The sequence below is a fragment of the Manis pentadactyla genome, chromosome 9 (genome assembly GCF_030020395.1).
Source record: "Manis pentadactyla isolate mManPen7 chromosome 9, mManPen7.hap1, whole genome shotgun sequence".
NCBI classification, from domain to species: Eukaryota; Metazoa; Chordata; class Mammalia; order Pholidota; family Manidae; genus Manis; species Manis pentadactyla.
The window spans coordinates 11,998,252-12,018,529 of record NC_080027.1 but is presented as its reverse complement, the minus strand read 5'-3'; the positions used below and the strand labels follow the sequence as shown (position 1 = coordinate 12,018,529).

The 20,278-nt window shown below is 42.1% G+C and overlaps 1 protein-coding gene across 7 annotated transcripts in view; it reads left to right on the top strand.

Moving 5' to 3' along the window:
* The window catches only part of RBM14 (RNA binding motif protein 14), a 38,836-nt gene that overhangs the window by 16,220 nt on the left and 2,338 nt on the right, over nucleotides 1-20,278 (top strand). Inside the window, exons 2-5 of one of the 7 annotated variants that reach the window (XM_036930312.2) lie at nucleotides 245-665; nucleotides 3,862-3,940; nucleotides 4,271-4,555; nucleotides 6,574-7,017. In XM_036930312.2, the coding sequence (XP_036786207.1) occupies nucleotides 254-665; nucleotides 3,862-3,940; nucleotides 4,271-4,547 (768 nt within the window). In that variant the 5' untranslated portion in view covers nucleotides 245-253 and the 3' untranslated portion in view covers nucleotides 4,548-4,555; nucleotides 6,574-7,017. Of the gene's footprint in view, nucleotides 1-244; nucleotides 666-3,861; nucleotides 4,556-6,573; nucleotides 7,018-20,278 lie in introns of those variants that run through there. The other 6 variants (XM_036930320.2, XM_036930301.2, XM_036930344.2 and 3 more) reach the window with 6 other exon arrangements.

The following is a 20,278-nucleotide window of genomic DNA, read 5'->3' as shown; positions in this document are numbered from 1 at the left end:
AAGGGTTTTTCTATTATGTAAGTCTTACCATTATCGTAGGTTTAAAGCCGATACTGTAGCAGGCCTCCCTATTCCCACTTTCCTTTCATCATTGTGTGGAGGTGTGCATGTGGGGCGTGTGAGAGAGAGGGAAAAGTTTGGAAGTATTGGTTAAGAGTGAGAAGAGATGGCAGTATTGATTCCCCTCTCCAAATTTATGTGGGCCTAAGGTCTTTTGTTAGAAATTTTGTCTCTTCTCATCCAGGCTGCCGAGATGGTGAAGCTGTTCATCGGAAACCTGCCCCGGGAGGCCACAGAGCAGGAGATCCGCTCACTCTTCGAGCAGTATGGGAAGGTTCTGGAATGTGACATCATCAAGAACTACGGCTTTGTGCACATAGAAGACAAGACGGCGGCTGAGGATGCCATACGCAACCTGCACCACTACAAGCTGCATGGTGTGAACATCAACGTGGAAGCCAGCAAGAATAAAAGCAAAACTTCCACAAAGTTACATGTGGGCAACATCAGTCCTACTTGTACCAACAAAGAGCTTCGGGCCAAGTTTGAGGAGTATGGTCCAGTCATCGAATGTGACATCGTGAAAGATTATGCCTTTGTACATATGGAGCGGGCAGAGGATGCAGTGGAGGCCATCAGGGGCCTTGACAACACAGAATTTCAAGGTGAACCACCCTCTTTTTGGGAAGAGGGCTGAATGCAAGGCTTCCTGCAGAGGATAGGTTGGATAAGTAAAAGGAAAGGGTTTTGGGGTAGAGATACAGCTGTTGGCTGGCTGATGGTGAAGGATTAAGTGTGAGTGATCAACTTAAAATGGAGACTGCTTGAGATTTAGAAGCTCTACCTTAGACAAATCAAGCCTCTGGCGGGAAAAGCCACTGCCTTTAGTTTGGAGCCCCTAAGGATTTTATGCCTATTAATGCAGAAATCCTTTCCTCTGAAGCTTTCGCCAGTTACCTTGTCTTTTTGCTTTTTTTGTTGTTTGTTGGGGGAGGGGATTGTAGTAGAGCACATTGCAGTGTTTCATCCTGAATTACTCAGCATGGTATCAGCATTATGCGTTATTTTACCTCTGAAGAACTTGGCAAAAGTGGCTTAAGCAAGGCAGTTGGAGGAAAAATCCCTGTTAAGCTCCCCCATCTCATTCTAACTCATATAACTTCTCAGTAAAGATGAGTTGTTGGATAGCTAGTTAATTAGGGTCCTTAAAAGGCTACAGCTCTTGCTGCTTTTCTATACTAGTACCAAGAGGTTCTGTTTTGAGTATGATGCCACTCTAAAAGGCTAATTTCAGGAGTTTTGAGGAGGTACTGGGATTTTGGGGACAATAACAGTGTCTTTTCAATAGTTGGGGGTTGAACTTTTAATATCCCTGGTGAATAGAGCACTTAGCTGGGTGTTATCTTGGAGTCTCGACTAGATGAATTATTAGCATGCCTGGAGGACAGCATGAGTGTTGCTGTGGATTGTCACTTTATTTTGAAGGTACTATCTTTCTTGGTTTGAGATCTCAGCTCCTGTGGCAGGATTGGCACTCAAGGGGGTGGTGACCATGGTGAGTTGTTAACCCTCCTCCCACCCACTTTGGGTCCCCAGTATCAAAAAGTCTTTTTCCTTTGGTTGTAACTACCTCCATGGGATATTCCCACAATTCCTTGATATGTTTTAAACCTATATTCCAACCTTTTTAGCCCAAACAGGGTGGTGACTGCTGCTTTTCCTGTGCACTTCTCTTGTTAAGAGTCATCACTGCCATCTTTGGTGTTTATTTCCCTTTTTCCCTTAGATAGGACCGGTCTTCTAGGGGGAGGTCTGGTCATCATTTCCCCAAGTTATGGGTTGCCCTGTGCTGTGGGTATTGCTGTGCATTATTAAAGAAAAGTACCACAGGTCTCTTAGGTCTAGTTTGTTTTCCTTTTATAATTGGTTAAGTTGAGAATTATTTTGTGTCAACAACTTAATTGGGATCAAAGGCTGCTCTTGCGAGGGTTTGTGGTGTGATAACCTGACTTCTCGGATACTCTTCCACATACTCTTCCACACTTTAACCCACTCATCAAAGACGTTGTAGAATCTGCTTTTAGCAGTTATGTGTGGAAAAGGAATGGCAGTGTGGACTGAGCAGGACCAATTATCCTTATAGTTGACTCTTAGCATCTGCACTATAAGCTTTGTGATGCTACTACTATGCTTTGTTATTTTTTCCCTATAGTCTTTCCTATTAGTCGTTTCTGTAATACTGCCTAGTAGAACTCTGTATATTTAAACTAGCAATACTTATGGTGATCTTTTTCCTTTTCAGTTCTCAGTGTGGGGTATATTCTTTTTATTTGCCTTCTATAGAACATGTTAGGTATTTTAAAAATTCTAGCTTTTTCTGGCTTTGAAATTGACAAATCTTTGGATCAGGACATTTATTAATGATCTTTATGTCTTGAATGTGCATGGTTGGTTCCTTGGTTGCAACTTGGTTTCTCTGTGTTAGATTCCAAAGTCGCCCCACGGGTAAATGCCAGAAGGACATAGGTTAGCATTTTAAAGCACTTAAGTACTTAATTGCATATTGTAGCTCCTAACCTGCAACCTACACTTACCAAGTACAATGTTTAAACCTGGACTTTTTGGTGTTTTGGTCCTTCCACTCCCTCTTCCCATTTCTGTCTTCCCAGAACGTGACTAACCTAATACTGAAGGCAAAACTGTGTATTTGCCACTTTCTGTAATGTTGCATGAGTAGTTGATGCATCTGTTGGCTCTCCCCTGGTTCTAACCATTCACTTCAACATCTGCATATTGAGTACACTATAGCCAATTGCTTTGGAAGGTTTATTGCTGGAATTTTGCTTATGTTTAAATTGGTAGAATCATATTAGGTGGAAACAACTTATTTGAAAAGGTTTAAATCTTTAACTTTTTCTGAAATGTTTCTTTTGTTAGGTGTTGAGAAGTATTATTTTTCTCTTCCAAAATAGGAATTGTAATTGTCCGCAAAGAATAGCATTAGGTGCATGTTTCTAGGATCTCAGATCCCTAGTTTAAGGAGGAAAAGTACTTTAATCTTGCAGAAGTGAACAGATTGATCCTCTGACTAGTATTACTGGTTGTTCTCCACTTTTCTCTCCCACCTTCCATGTTTTTCATAATAGTATTTTTAAAAAGTTAGGTGTTTTGTGAACTGCCTGCCCTGTTTGTTTTGACCTTACTAGGGGTCCCTAACATAGCTCTCAGATTGTACAGAATCCTTAGAATGAGTATCAGAACCAGCAATTTAAAGGATGCGGTTAAGAGGGAAGGCTGTCCTTCAACTGATATTTTGCTCCCTTCCCCCTATTCATGAGTGTTCCCCTCCCTCCAGATCTTGAAACTTGTCTAACACACTCAGCCAGGAATTGAGTGTAGATTACTATATGTGGTAACTTTAGAATCTTACTCTGTTGTCTTTATTTTGGGGTAGGGGACTGGCCTTTGCATTCTCCTGCTTAATGGAGTCAGTCTTGATAGTGGAGATTGTAGGTGTAAGAATCTTGTGGACCACCCTTACATACTGTTACTTCTTTTGACTTTGGGCCACTGTTCAGAGTAGTTTTTGTCTAGAGTTACTAAGCAAAGGATGAGATGCTTGTTTGTGAGAGTAGTTTCTTTCTGAAGCATTAAACTAGTGTTAGAGCTGAAACATTTCATCTAACTGATCTTTGCCTGAAATCCGGTCATTACAGTGAATTTATACATTGAACTTCTTAAAAATACCTTTTTGGCCTTAGAGTTGTCCAGGTAAAGCCATTGCTATGACCAGCGTCTGGGGTAGGGGCTGGGGCTGTGACTAAGAGTGATAGCAACCCTTCTTGCGTCTGTTTCTTCAAGGCAAACGAATGCACGTGCAGTTGTCCACCAGCCGGCTTAGGACTGCGCCCGGGATGGGAGACCAGAGCGGCTGCTATCGGTGCGGGAAAGAGGGGCACTGGTCCAAAGAGTGTCCGATAGATCGTTCGGGCCGAGTGGCAGACTTTACCGAGCAATATAATGAGCAGTATGGAGCAGTGCGTACGCCTTACACCATGAGCTATGGGGATTCATTGTATTACAACAACGCGTACGGAGCGCTCGATGCCTACTACAAGCGCTGCCGTGCTGCCCGGTCCTATGAGGCAGTGGCGGCTGCAGCTGCCTCTGCGTATAATTACGCAGAGCAGACCCTGTCCCAGCTGCCACAAGTCCAGAACACAGCCATGGCCAGTCACCTCACCTCCACCTCTCTTGATCCCTACGATAGACACCTGTTGCCGACCTCAGGAGCTGCTGCTGCTACAGCTGCTGCTGCTGCTGCAGCTGCTGCTGCTGTTACTGCAGCTTCCACTTCATATTACGGGCGGGATCGGAGCCCCCTGCGTCGCGCTACAGCCCCCGTCCCCACTGTTGGAGAGGGGTACGGTTACGGGCATGAGAGTGAGTTGTCCCAAGCTTCGGCGGCCGCGCGGAATTCCCTGTACGACATGGCCCGGTATGAGCGGGAGCAGTATGCGGATCGGGCGCGGTATTCAGCCTTTTAAAGCTTGAGGTGAGAGTGGTGGGGTGTCCCCTGTTCTGGTTTTGCCATCCTTCCTGCAGCCTAAAGGTTCCAGTTAGGCTGCCCTGCTTGCTTGCTTTTGCAGGGTTAGGGTAAGGTTAATAGCATGGTTCAGAGACCAGGGAGAAGTCTTATAACTACTTAACTTGGTGAAAAATAAAAACATCCTTAGCCCTCATGGCTATTTTTCCAGGACTCATAGTAGTGGGAGTCAATCTGATACCGTTTGTGCCTGGAAAAAAAGAATGGTGCGATGAATCTTGGGTCACACCTCTGTGCTGTAATTACATTGAACCTGGGAGCCAGACATTCAGACTCTGGTGTGCTGTTTCTCAGAGCCTTTGTTGAAATTCCTATGTGTGTGACATTACTAAGGGTTCCGAGTTTCCTGTTCTGTTTGGTGTTACGTGGAGGGTCTGATAGGACCTGTAAATGATAAAGTCCATAACTAGTTAACTGGTCATCACTGCTCAGGTCCCAGTTACTATGAAGACTACTGAAATGGCATCATCTTAATCTTGAAACTGCTTATTTCTGACATTCCTGAACAGTTCAACCCCTGTGAGCTTTATAAAGAAAACTCATTTTATGGTAAGTCGAGGCAGAGAGGAGTAGAAAACGTGTTTTCTTTTAATCTATAAAAGTTGAGTTAAACAAGGAGCCTGAGGCATAGGCTCAAATCCAACTTCTCCGTTCAGCTCAGATTCATTCCCTGGATAGAGCACCCACTCCATTGCTTTATCTTTGAATCTCTCCTGTAATAGCCTGTTTATTTAGTTCAGTTTTGTTCCATTTAAAAACGTCCCCCAGTGTTAGATTTGACATCCTCTCCACTTCTGAGCATATGGTAATATAAATATGTGAGCATATCTGTTAATTTTACTCTCTTTAATAATGTTGCAAACCATGCCTGGGAGCTTTGCCTTAAGCAGATCACTCCCTCCATCTTCCCAGTAATTATGGGCATTTAATACTCTTTTAAAAAATTTTGTTTTATTAAGGTATTGATACACAATATTATGCTCAGGTTTCACATGAGCAACGTTGTGGTACTACATTCCCCCTATTATCAAGTCCCTACCGTGTACCCCATTACAGTCACTCCGCATTTAATACTCTTGAACCACCAGCTCTACCTTGAGCCCTCTGGCTTTTTCCTTTACTGTACATTTTGAACCTCACGATCCATTTGACTCTGTGAATATTTTTTCTTCTTATGCTTGCCAGCTTTGGGCTCTAGGTATTTGAGATTGCTGTTGTAGTAAAGGGTGGCTCTCAATGCCCTTTGTTTTTTGAGTAGCACCAGTTGTGTCCCAGATACTACTGTTAGTCCAAAATCCTGTAGTAACAGGGTGGGTGATACTGTTGTCATCCGTTTCAGTCAGGCAGAAGATAATGAGACTTGCCCAGGTTTATTGGGTAGAAAATCACTGATAGGGCTGGAAAAGAAACTTGAATGACTTGATGTGTGGCTTGCCTGTCCCCTCCAGTACATCTTTCCATTTCTTCCCTAGGCAGGGTTGAATGCCTTCAGGCCTTACAGCATATTCCATTGATGCTACTTTTGCCCAGACCTCAAATGGTTTTTAATTTGGACCTTGGTAGTCCTCCCAGGTTCAAACATACTTTTGAACTGTTACTGCAGATAACTGATTGGAACCATTCCCTATTTCCTGCCTTCTAATGACAGGTTGTGCTGTGGAATTACCTTCTTAGAGGAATGCTAATGTTAACATCAAGAGAAATGTAGTGTCCTTGGCTACTGTCATGAAAGAAAATTTGCTATTTAGACAAAGGCCTCAGTCTGGGATTGCTTGACTTTCCCAGTTATTCTCTGGCCTTCAAGCTTTTTTCACTTTCAGAGACTATTGTGATACTGGGAATGGGTACAAGGAAACTTAAAAGGAGTGTCGAGGTATCAGACTTTGTAAAGATGTTTTTTGAAGTTTTAAGTGGGAAAAGCCCTTTTGAGTTTTACTGTAAAGCCCCTGTATTGTGCTCTCTTTCAGGTGGGATGTGTGTGGGCTGAAATTCCGAGCTGCGGTTGTGCATGAGAATACACCCTTCATGGTACCCCATCTCCGGGACGTTCTCGGCTCTGTACGTTCAGTCCCTCAGGAACCATGGACCTTAATTTACCTTGTTAAGTTCAGACCGCCTCTCCCTTTCTTCTCTCCTGTCCATTTTCCTGTTCTTCCTGTCTTTCAGTACTTCTGTAGATCCCTATTCATGTTCTGTTCTCCCAGCAGGCCTCATTGTGTGCAGAAATTGTGGTGGGAACTGTGCTGTCTCCCCACCTCCTGCTTCCAGTGGGTGTTGGATTTAGGAATGACCTTGGTGAGAGTGTCACACTGCTCCTGAGTCTTTTTAACCCAAAGGCTTGTGGCAGGTAGACACACCGAGTTGGATCACTTTTTTCTTTTCCGGTGAAATAAATGGTTTTTTCAACTTAGGTTATGTGTGCTTTGAGAGAGTTCTTGCTTGGGCTTGTGTCTGGGTTCCTTATTTGTCCCTGGAAGAGAAGGGGAGGGTGTAAAGTTTGACATTTCAGCTCTGGGTGAACATCACTGTAATTACTTTATTGTGGAGAGGACTTAAAGGTACCAAAGGAGAAAGAGGAGTTACACAGGAGAATTCAGGCAGTCAACCTTAATCCAGAAGACTTCCCCTGTCCACCTTTGTTACAAAACCAACTACTTACTGGGAGTTTGGAGTTGTAGATCTTTCCCTGCTTGAGAAACAATCATCACACACCCCTCTTACTACTGCTACGACTACCTAGTCAGTCAAGACGTCTAGCTTGACTTACTTCAAAGAAGAGGTGTAGGAAAATGAAGGGCTTGAGGAAACTAGTTAGCTTTTTACTTTTCATGCCATATGGAATAATAAAGTTGTGGCTCCAACACCGTTCCAGTACTTCTCTAGTCCAGTGAGTAACACTTTGATGCCCATCATTACCTAGTTGTGTAGCTCTGCCAAAATCCAAAGAATACCTGAATAGTGCCACCAGCACCCTATTACTTGTACTTACAGTCTTCACGATGATAAGCATGGAAAAGGGATCTGGCAGTGAATTTTAGGTAATTGAACAATGAGGATGGGGGGCGTGAATACCAGGAAGAGTCACTGCCTTTTAGTTCCATGCTTCTATCAAAACAGGCTGTCTTCCAGAATCACAAAAAAAATCCACCTTTCTGCTCCAGTTTTAACATTTTATATATTAGGGCTGTGTGCAGTTAGGGCATTTTTCAGAATCATTCAACAAATAACAGCACCTACTCTGTGCTAGCATTACGCTTCTAGGAAAGGTGGGTTGTGATGGGTGATTAGAAATTTTAGTTGGGTTACCTGTCAGGTTTTTCTGCTTAATGCCTCTGCCTGACAATCTACATAGATAACTGAGGTGGGCAGAACTATCAATACAGCTTGTAATTTATTGAATATTTGCTTTACATGAAACTGGTAGTTTGATGGGGGTGTTTAATCCAGTAACCATTTTTCTGTCAGTTATACTCTTCTTTCCTCTTAATATGAGAATACAAAAAAACCGCTGAACATGGAAGCTGTCTTTGGTGGAAGTCAAGTGATTAGACAGCAATTCCAGGAAAAGTGGAGTTAAGGGTATTAGTGGTAGGAAAAGTTACTAGGTCCTACAGATAAGTGATTATAACAAGATTATGACTGACATCTAGACAAGGTACTTTCCTTGCATTTGCCTTTTCTCTTAGTTTTTTTGCCACTGCCACTTGGAGGACTGTTCCTATTTTGTCTCTTTTTCTCAAAAGACAGACCTGTCACTGATTATCACTTTTATCAATATATCCTGGTGTTGGCAAGTTTCAAAAGATGGACTACTAACCGTATTCATTGATGCAACAAATTTTGAGTTACACTCTACAAGGTTTTAGGTGCTGGGGGTAATACAGTTGAGCTTATATTCTGAGAGAGGGAGACAAAGTACATAATGTCAAGCAGAATTTTATTTAGGTGGGAATGGGCAGTGAGGATTTTTCTGAGGTGGTAATGTCATAATAGATTAAATATGGAAGTAGTAAGATTTTGCATTGTAAAGTAGGCTGTGTGATAAAATTTTAAAGGGAGTCATTCTTTCTACTTAGCATATCTCCCTGCAAAAGACATCCTAGAGGCAGCTTTTTGTGACAAACGGCTGGCTTAAAGCTACATTCCTATTACAGCTTTTTTAACTGCTGCTGAAAGGAAAACTACTAAGGACAATGGAGAAAGTGAATTCTAAGCTTTATTTTTAAGAGATTATTTGTAAGCATTGAATTTAACTAAATACATAAAATTTTCTGAAATTTTAAAGCTTCCAATCAAGTATACCTGACTTGAGGCCACACAGACTGCCCTGGTTAATTGACAAAGTTATACTTTGATCCTTAGCTTGGGAGTTACACAGTTTTTCAAGAGTAATGCTGTAGTACACTGATTTTCTGTAGCCTTCCACTATTGAGTAAAGTAGTTATTAACATCCACCCGAGAGCTGACTTCTTGTGTAAGGAAGTACTCACTGGTTGCCTACTATGTGTAAGTATCGTGGATAATACAAAGAGTAGGACATGCTGCCTGTTTTTTCATTGCCTCCACACTCAGCTTTCTGTCCAGGCCTTGGGTGTGTAAATAAGTATCATTGGAAGTCAGTGGGGATGGAAAAGGCCTGTAGTGATGGCATTTGGTCTGGCCTGGTTCCAAATGGGTCAGGGGACTTAGGGCAGTTTTGAATGATTATGGGGTTTGAATTGATGTTAGACCTCCTCATTTTGAAAGTCATTTGGGCTTCCTCAAAACTGAAATTGATGTGAGTGCTAAATTAAGCCAGACTTCTTACCCCAGAACTGCACTATACACTAGATGGATGGAGTAATGAGACCATTTGCACTGGTATTAAACTACTGGAGTAGTCTGCTCAACACTAGTGTTCTCCACGTGGTCTCACTCTGAGGCAAAGGGAATTCCCACAATGATTGTAGTGGGAAGTCCCAGGACTAGTGCTGTGGGCTTGGAGAACAGTAGTCTAGGTTGAAATGGGAGAAAGGGAGAGTTCCAGAAGGGGATGTCTTCAAGAAGGAATTTGAAACTTCCTGTATTTGCATATTTGAGGAAACTTTTGGTTCATTTGAAGAGTTTAGAGATGAGTTACAGTTAAGTACATAGAAAATGAATGAGAAAAGGTAAATACTAACTCCAGAGTCAAAAACTACCTAATTGTGGGACTCAACCTAGACCTATCTGGCAGCACTAAGCATTTAATAACTACTGTCTAACAAAATAGGGAGAATGGGGAAGTGTGGATGGGTGAATAATGAGATACGTAAGAACAAAGCTCAAATTCCGAAATAGGAATCAGTGGATAATTGTAGAAAGTTGTAAATGGAGAATAGTAAACATCTTACTCATACACGTGAAGGTAGGGAACAGAGCTAACAGCTTTTGTTTCTGGTGAGGCTTGGGCAAGACTTCAAGGCATTGTGCTGTTACACCCAAGGTCATGGATTATTTTGATAGGAGGTTTTGTAATGCTAACATGCTTTTTCCCTTCTTATGCCTCATAATAAGACAATGAACCTTCCAACATCCAGTTGTCTGGAGTAAGGGACTTGTATTACTTTATTGGCAGGTAAATAGCACCCCTGAGATACAAGGCAGGCATGATGCTATCAGTTTGTCAAGAAGGTAAGACCAATAGCTAGCGATAAGTATATCTTAAAAGCTGCATTGAGTATTTTATTACTGCTTCTGTTTTGTCTAACTTGTCATGGCCAACAGGAGATGGTATTCTGCTGCTTGTCCACCGGGGCTCATTCTCTAAAGACAGCCTGCTGGTTTCCTTCAGCACCTCTTTCCAACATGCTGAATTGTTTACCCAGTTATGCAACAAAGTGGGACCTCTCAGTTGTACTGTTTAAGGATTATTGAGCTTCCTTAGTGTGTAGCACTTCCAGTCTGATGTAATGCATCCAGGCTATTGCAAGGGGAAGGAAGATGATTTTTATGTATTGGCTTGAGCCAGTCTAGGACCTTCTGATTTATAAACTAGAAATGGTTGAAGAGCAGACTTTAGTAATGAACATTAAATTTCTTTCCTAGGAAGCCAGAGAAGCAGCTTGGGAGCTAAGATGCCAAAAAATATTCCTGTAGAATTTCAGCATGGCACATTTGAAAGAGGGGACCAGATTTTGAATATATACTTCAATTAAAAAAAGGTTTACGGAATGAAATTAATGGGAGGATTTAGGCTATATATAATCAATTATTAAATGTTACATTTTTTTAATATCTGAAATTTGCATCTTGATATCTGTAGTGTAACTGGCATTGTTCTGGTTTTAGTACATGAAATAAGTGATGCACCTTAAAATCAGTAGTATTCTGGATGAGGTGAAATAGGATTTTTCTGCATGAGTGCAAGTACAGCTATAAACTGCTACTCCGGAGGTGGATGATATTTTACATTTTGGTGCATGTCAAGTTCTCAGAAGTTATTCCAGTTCATATTCCTACCAGCAAGAAATGAAAGTGTTTCCTTAAACCTTTCTTAGTGCATTTGTTGATCTTTCCAGCCTAATAAGTTAAAATGGTTATCTTCTTATAGTTCCACTTAACATCTGCTTTTTTGAGTGAGGTTGATGATCTATATTTTAAAGAACCATTTGTATTTCCTTTTTGTCCATAAATATCCTAGTCCTTACCTTCTTTATATTTTTAATTTTTCATTGGGTGTTGGTCCCAAGTTGTGGAAGCAATGTATAAAAGTAATTAGTTCTTTGTGATATGAGTTGCTGGTGTTTTTACCAGTTTATTTCATGATATTTTTGACATGTAAGAATATTCAATGTAGTGCAATTGAATTTGTAGTCTTTTCTGTCATACTTGGGATTTCTGCACTTGAACCTAAAATTTTTTTCTTGTAATTTTATGGTTTTGTTTTTTTCAAGTTTAAAATTTTGTTCTTTTTGGAATCTATTTAATACAAAGTGTGGAGCAGGTATCTTTGTTTTCTGTATGGCTACTCCTGGTCCAAATTGAAACAAATCTCAGTTGCAGTGGGACTAAAGGAATGAAAACAATGTTAATAGAACGTATCTCCTTTTCTGATTATAAGAAGCAAGAAATTTTAGCACCCTTTTTTAAAAAATTTTTTTATTGAAGGGTAGTTGACACACAGTATTACATTACATTAGTTTCAGTTGTACAACATAGTGATTCAACATTTATATACATGACAATTCTAGGTACCATTTAGCACCCTTTTTGATGAAAGACTAGAATGAGCAGGACATAGATGCCTCTCCTACTACCCTATAACCTGCTTGACCAGGGGAACCTGCCTTACACCAGTTAAGTCACAGTCACTAGGGGTTGGCATGGGGGTTAAAATCAACCCTGTTGTAACTCTATGCCTAGAGTGTTTTAAATAATGTCCTTAGGCCTTATTTTATGGAGTGTTAATCTGATTTGTTGTAGTTTGGTATGCCTGTCCTCCAGGGATTCTATCTGTATGATTCAACCTACAGAACCTGCTGAAGGATGATTTGTGCTACCCAGTCCCATTTTTGACAATGCTCACAACTTACCCAGGATTGAGCCTACAGGGACACACCTTGCCTTTATTAGTCAAGATGGGTGAGAATGACATTTCTCTTCCCCGTTCCTTCTATTTTATAACACTGTTCTCAGGTGGGCAGCACCCAGACCAACCCTTAACTTTTGAAAAAATTTTTCTCTGGCATTCTAACACAAAGCTTTTAGAATTTCCTCTTGTTTGGTGAGGGGGCTCTTTTGACTTGATTTGCAGTAAATCTGCTTTCCTTCCAGCCTGGTGTGTTTTCATGTTTGAGCTGTTCTTAGGTTTGCTCTGTTATTCTTCACTCAGTTTCTGTGGCCTTTTCCTTGGATTGGGCTTCAGGACCATTGGTGGCCTCTTACAATATGTAAGTTATCTGACTGCAAGACAGACTTGGCCCAAATTATGGGCCATTATATTGGCCTAAGTGGAGATCTTGTCTCCCAGATTTCCTACTGGATGGAAGACCTGCTGAACCTGGTTCAACTGGCTTTCTGTAATGGTTGTAGGTCAGGTTAGAGGTTATATATTAGCAGATGTCTTAAAGCCATACTTTTTTGTTTTGGTAAATACCTGGCATGTAGTTCTGGTACACTGTCATGCTGCAGCAAGAACAGCTGTGCCACCCCACCCCAATTCACTAAACTATTTGACCAGCTTTACATGACATCATGTGTTTAGACCAGTATTTCTACTGGTTGGTCCAGTTTTTCATCAGAGATTAATTTTTTATATAGTTCATAAACCTTTGGATTTAGAAAGTCATGTTGAAATAATTGATTTGCTTTATCAAAGTAAATAATGAAATGTAAACCATGTCTGGGCATTATGAAATCATAAAACAATTTCTTTAAAAGAATTTCTTTTAGGTTTTTGTATTGGACATCTCTTAAGATAGCAGATGAATAAGAAATCTGGCTGGCATTATTTTCCGCCTTTAGCAAGGGATAAATTGATTTTATATCAGGTGCACCATTCTTAAACACCAGTTGATGTGGAACGGTGTTTTGGTTTTTTGGTTTGGAGACAATCCTAAAATGCCAGCCTCTTAATTTCTTGAAATTTACTTCCTGTCCTAACCTTAATCTATCTTCTGTCTTTCCAGATTGCTTTCTATTATATCCCAACCCTTTTAGTTCCACTATAATTTCAAATCCATTGATCAATTTTTCATTGTCCCTCATTCTCACTTCCTTACCCAACTTGAAATCCATAGCCAGTCATTGTCATTCCTTTGCCTACACCTTGATTTTCCTTGCAAGCCTGAGGCTACCCAGCTTAATCACAGCCACTTGGCAAAACCACAACCCAGATTAATCCAATTCAGCTATTCATTTGTCTGACTGGTCAGGCTGAAGGTGACTGGAAAACAGTGTCAATGACTGTTCTCACTTTAAGTAAATAATCACAAACCTTTTATCTTGTGTAGACCTGCAGTCAGAGAATAGGTCCCCTCATGCTTCCTTAGCTAAGAACCTGCTTCTTGCTTCACTGAGAAAATAATCAGGTGAGAATTGTAGTATTCTCATCACGTCATCACAACAGCTCACTTTCTAGCATCTACACCCACATTGCATTCCCATCTTAACTGCTTTTATCTAAGGCCAGTGTTTCAGTTTATGCTAGTTGCCCATCCTCTTCCTCCTGCAGTTCTTTCCTTCTCGAGTCATCCACTTCTTCCTTTGCTGGATCAGTAAGCATTATAAACATTCTGTTCTTCCCATTAAAAAAAAATTGACTCCATTTACCTTGCCACCACTTCTTTTTTTTTTTTTTTCCTTCCACCCACTGCCTACCCAGCTAACCAGGACCTGGTAAAGCACACCACTTCATTTTTTCACTCCTTTTTGTAGCAGAATTCCAAAGAATTTTCCATGGTTTCTGTTCACAATTACCACCTTCCATTATCTTTAAACCCCCTTTAATCAGGCTTTTGCCTTTACTATTCCACAGGAACATTGTTAGTGATTCCATAATACTAAGTCATGTAGTCACTTCTTTTTAATTTAAAAAGCAAGGTTTATTTCTTGTTCATGCCACATGTGCATTGTGGTGGTGTGGTGGTTTCTCCTCTATGTTATCCTCATGACCCAAACTAATGGACAACCGTCTGAAACTTACACTCCAGCCCAAGACAGACTGTGAACATAGTAAATAAGTAAACTATGTTAGGAAATAAGAGCTCTCTATTAAAAAGGGTGGAGTTGAGTAAGGAGGGTTGGGAGAGGAGCAATGTATGTGTGTAGATTAATCAATAGGGTGGTCAGGCCTCATTGAAAAACAGATTTGAGCAGAACTGAATGAAGCCAAACACACTTCAGTATTCCAAGTAAAACAGCTTGGGCTTGGGCCCCAAGGGAGATTGTAGCTGGCCTGTTCTAATGAGGAGGCCAGGGGCAAGCACAGAGTGATGGGGAGAGAGGAGGGGGGACATAGTTAAATGATGGGGCAGATCGTCGTCTAGGGCCTTTTTGGCTTTTTTTCTGAGTGAAAAAGTCTTGTATTGTTTTTAGCAGAGAAGTATTGATGTGATGCACTTAAAGCTTTACTGAAGTATTCATATAATACATTGATTTTAAGAGTACAGTTTGACACATTTTGATAAAATACACAGTTGTGTAACCATGACCACAGTCAACAATAGGATGTTTTTGTCACCCCAAAATGCCCCTTTGTGGCTTTACAGTTAATGCCCTCAGGCCCTCATCAGTTCTTAGTCCTCCTCTACCTATTTGTATCTTCAGTGTAAGTATTTTGACAGTTCCTTACTCTCCATTAACTCTTTACTCCTCAACATTTAATTCATTTGACTTCAAAGACACAATAGTCTTGGTTTTCCCACCTTGTCAATTTTCTCTGGTGGTTCCTTTTTCTCTGTCTTGAGCTCTTGCTGTTGGAGGCTCTGTAGTTCAGATCTTGGGCTTTGGTGATCCTGTGGATTCAAATGCCATCTATATACACAAATTCACAGTTTAAGTCTCTGGTCCAGATCTTTCTCCCAAACTGCAGTTTCATATCCTAGTACTCACTTGACATTTTTGCTTCAGTGTCTGATACTTCAACTACAACTTGTATAAAACTGATCTGATCTTACTGCTGCTTCCCCAACACTCCTCTTGTACCCTTCCACCATCTCAGTTGATGGCAACTCCATCCTTGTGTTACTCTGGTAAAAAATCAGGCGATTTACGCATTCAGTCTGTTAGGAAATCTCTTCAGCTGTGCTTCTCACAGCCTCCCTGTTAACCCCCTAGTCTTAGCCACTATCATCATCTCTCACCTGGATTTCCTAAGTTCTTTCCTAGTTGACCTCCCTGCTTCTACATCATCTACCATCTATTTTACAATATAGCAGCCAGGTTGATCCATTTTAAAAAGTGATCTTAAAAAAAAAATCAGATAATGACACAACTCAGCTCAAACCCTGCCAGGGGCTTTTCATTTCATCAAGAGTGTCACTGTCCATTTGGTGGAAAGACCTGTAAAACCCTACGTGATCTGCCTCCTCCTCAGCTCTCTCACTTTATCCTACTCTCCTTGCTCACTCAGCTTCAGCCACACTATACTCTGGACTTTACAAATCTATTGAGTGTGTGCTGCCAGGCTTCCCCTCCCTTAGTATTTGCACCAGCTATTTCTCGAGATACTCCTTAAAGGCTTGTGAGTTCTTTTTTTTTTTTTTTTTTTTAACAGAAATTGGGGTTTTGAGGTGAAAAGGAAGTTGGTAAGTTTTCAGGGCACTAAAAATGAGGCTAGGTTTCTAATCCTCTTTTCTCCATGCTTCCATTTAGTTAGTACACCAATTCCCTTGGCTTTACCTACCATCTAGATCCTGAAGATTGCCAATGTATATTTCCAGCCCTAAACTTCTCCATGCTCAGCCAAGCTGTTTGTCCGAGAGGCCACGGAAGCTTAATATTTGAATCTGCACCCATGGTTTAATCTAATTTGGATAACCATCAGTCTCTCCAAACAAATATATGGAGTTTCTCTTTGAGAACAGTGGTCCTCAGTAAATGCTACTGGTTGTCAAGAGGAAGGGGTCAGAAGGGAAGAGAAAAACTTGATTATAATCAAGAAGTGATGGTTGGGGGAAGACCTCTTGATGTAGCTGTTACAGACACTGGTTGGCTTTTTTTCATGTGCTTGAAACTGGACCTCTGCACTTTTCACATGAAATCATCTTACCCCTTTCTTTGATTTCTGTAGGACCTACAATCTTAGAAAAATTGGACAGAGAATTTATTCCTTTTAACTCCTCATGCACACTATGTAAGGTGAATGCCAGGGCTGGAGTTCTCCAGAGTTCTGGTCCATTTTGCACTCTAGGTCGGTGGTTCTAAACCACTGGTGATTTCTGCTTTCCACTCCCCATCCACTGCTGGGACACTGGGCAATGTCTGAAGTAGTTTTTAACTGTCAAAACCAGGCGTTTGCTCCTGGCATCTAGTAGGCAGAGGCTGGGAATGCTGCTAAGCCTCCTCCAGGGCACAGAACGCCCCCAGCCCACAAAGAATTGCCCAGCCCCAAACATCAGTAGAGCAGGCAGCTGAGGGCTGGGTCCGGGAGTGCAGAGCCGCTGGCTCCTGCAGGGAAGCTGGAACCCCAGACCCTCCAGGGAGTGCAGCCCGGGTGTGGAGGCGCTGCCACAGGCATCAGCACACTGCATTGATGGCTGAAGTTCAGTCTCTGGAGCTGGACTGGCAGAACTTCAATCCAAGCCCTTCCTGTGGCCTTAGGCACGTTACTGAACCTCTCTGAAACTGTTTACTCATCATAAAATGGGAATAGTTACAGCGTTCCTTTCCCAGCTCTGCAGTGCGGTGCAGTTCCAGATGGGGATGCGTGCCAGTGGCAGTATGGGCCCAGAGTGTTGGCCACTTGCCCAGTTTAGATATCTCAGCCAAAATTCCTCATTGTGTCCCTATGGAGAGGCGAGGTGTGATTTCACAAACAGCCACTGAAGCGTACTGCTCATGCCCAGCACGGAGGGAATGTATGGGGCCCTTCCCTTCACCACTCATTTTCCTGATTCTCAGCCACTGCTGCTGAGAGAGCAGAGCCACAGGAGGCTAGCGCTTCTGCCACAGTCAGTCCAGGTCATCTTGCCAAATAAGAGGCTTAACCTTTCCTTTCCACCCCCTCCATGTGGATAGGATTTACCTTTAGGACTGCTGGGTCTCTGCCAACTGCCCCTCTCCATTTCAGTGACCTCTTAATGTGGCTTTCTGCTGTGGAGAACAAGCATTAGGAGCCGGTCTGTGTGTGGGGTGTGGGTTCAAGTCAGTTCACCTTTCTAAACCTCAGTTGCTTTAATTACTGGGGGAGCCAAGGATACTACCTCATTGGGTTATTGCAGATTAGCAGAGATAGTGGATGAGACTGTAAGGCCTTTGTTGAGTTTGAATTTGGCCTGGATCCTCAAAGGGCTTGCAAACCTAAGTTATTACTGAGAAATCATCTCACCAGACCTTCCCTGCTGTCTTTGTGGGTTCCAGGACTGACCTGTCACATCTTGTACTTTTGTTCTCTTTGGCAGTAGAGCATAGCTCTGACCTTCACAAAGGCCTGAGCTGGACGCTTCTGACAAACTGATGGCTCTTCCTAGGAATGTTTTTATTTCTCCCCTCCTTCCAGATCGCATGGGGAGGAGATTCTTTTCTTGTCTCAGATTTGTGAACCAAATCCTGATGAGCCCTGGGCAAGTTGATTCCTTTTCCTGGGCTACCTTGCAGCCAGCCAACCCTTTTTGCCTTTTGGACAAGCTCTGTTCAGCTCAAGTGCCCGGGGCTTGGTATCTTTCTATGCCACATTGTCTAACTTCACTCTGGTTGGGAATCTGAGGAAGGGCAGCTCTGCGGCTGCTGCAGGTCTTAAGAAGGCAAGGTTTGGGCTACAGTAGGAGCTTTTGCCAAGTGGGAGTTGTGGCTCAGTATGTCTGTGTCTCCACCACCACCCTGAGGGAAGGTGTTGCAGTGAACCCCAGGAGTTCTCAAACACCACCAAGGAGGATTTGGATGCCTTCCATCTGAGCAGCGGCATTTAAATCAGGCGAGGGGCTATTTTGCCCTGTGCTTGACGCGCCCACCAGAGTGCTGCTGCTGTGGCTGGGCCCTGCCTGGGAGGGTACCCAGAGCCTCACCTCAATAGCTGACTGCTCAGGAAGGAATTCATGAGGTAGAGGCCTGGGTACTTTTTCTTCTTTCCAAACTGAGCCAGGAATACCCCTTGGCCTGTTTTCACCGTTTCTGATACATACTAAGTATATTTTCATTTCAAAAGAGATTATAAGAGTTTCTGTATTTTTTGTGCCTTAAGATTGAGTTTTGGTAGGTTTGTGTCTATCATTGTCCTCTGAACTGTCAAAATGCTTTTACGTTTCTTACAGCAATTGGCATTTTCATCATACCATCCTCTCAGTCCCTCAAGATCAGAGACCTTATCTGCCCTGCTCCTCAGCACTCAGTGCCTTGTGTAAGCCTTTAGGGCCTGCCCCACAACAGGTGCTCCGCCTGTTAGGGTGGGAGAGGCACTGGAGTTATATTATTTATGGTTTGATTAGCCTTGGGGATAGAAACTCTGCCCTTTTGAATCCCATGTTCTATGCATGCATGGTCCTTTTCTACAAAATATTTTTCTCCCTTTAAAACATTACTGGCTTTATGATTAGGGGAGAGCCCTGTTACATATCACACAGATCTCACATTTATAGTGCTATTCGCTTTTGTTCCTCTCCAGTCACTGATCTTTTAAGAAAATTGAATCTGATCCTGTTGCCCCCAAACATAAAGCCCTTGGCTTCCAGTTAGTCTTAGGGTAAAGATGAAATTTCCTAACACAAGCTGTAAGGCTTTTATGAACAGTGCTTGTAACTTACCTCTTTAGAGTTCTCTGCACAGATTTTCTCTTGCCACAGAGCTCCCTTTCTGGTTCCTAATGGGCACCACACTATTCCTGTCAAATGTGCTGCTTCCTCAGCTTGGAAGAGCAACTCTTCCCCTTCCAACCCCCAAGGCCAGTCGCTGTTGTTTCCACAGCACCCTGTACTTGATCCTCCATTGTACTAATGATGCCGGGGTTCTTGTTTGCGGAGCCGAAGAATGAGCTTCACAGTCAAGGTAGGAGAGCAAAGTACAGGCTTTTATTTAGGGATAAAGTGAGAGGACAGAGCTCCCCGCTCACACCAGGAGGGGACAAGAGAGTCCTTAGTGGTGCGCTGTCTAGGGGGTTTTATAGACAGTTGAGGATTTTTCGAGAACATGAAAAAAACTTAGGGGTGTGGACTTGTTAAGTGGTCTCTGAATATTTAGAATTAACACAAGCAACTTCCTGCTCTGATGATTTCTCCTTGAGATACCAGCATCTTGGTCTGGGGGCATATGAAACAAGGCCACCTGCTCAGCCCCCTAAGGTGGGCTGAGGTATTGTTTGCTTAAGAATTTCTAACGTCTTAACTTCTTGGGTATTAAAATGCAATCTTATCTTTAAGGTGGAATCCTTCCTGCCTTTTACTGTGTTGTTTATGCCTGGGCTTACTTGCTAAATTAGTTGCCCAGTTTGCTAAATCACTTCATCAGATCTGAAGGAGGAAAGACAGCACATAGGCCTGGGCCTTTTAGTATGCTAAAGAGAACCTTACACATGATTATAAATGGTTAGCATAATAAAACATGTGCTACTATTCTTTATCTGGGGAACATTAACTGATTTTACTGAAGAATGATTCTAGAGCTCAATGTTTAACATAGAGTTTTAGCAGGGGGGGTTCCTTGCATGTAGTTACATTGCTCTGACTGCAGATATCCTGCCCTGCCCCCTCCAGAGGCCCTCACCCTACTCTGACTACATCTACGGTCCCTGTCTCACTAATAATCACAGCTGTAATTAAGGTTTACTTGTCTACTAGGAAACCACCTGTCTCATTTGTTACCCAAATCCTGGCTCATTGTAAGAATTCAAAACACTGATAAATGAATTCAGGAACTTAGTGTGAGAGGCCTCCTGGGACTCTGAAATGGTCTGTAAATGAGAAACTTGGTAAATAAAAAGGGATTTTCATACCAACATACAATTTTTCATGTAAGAACTTATTTACTAAGTTGTGTTCAATACAGCAGCCACTAGCCATG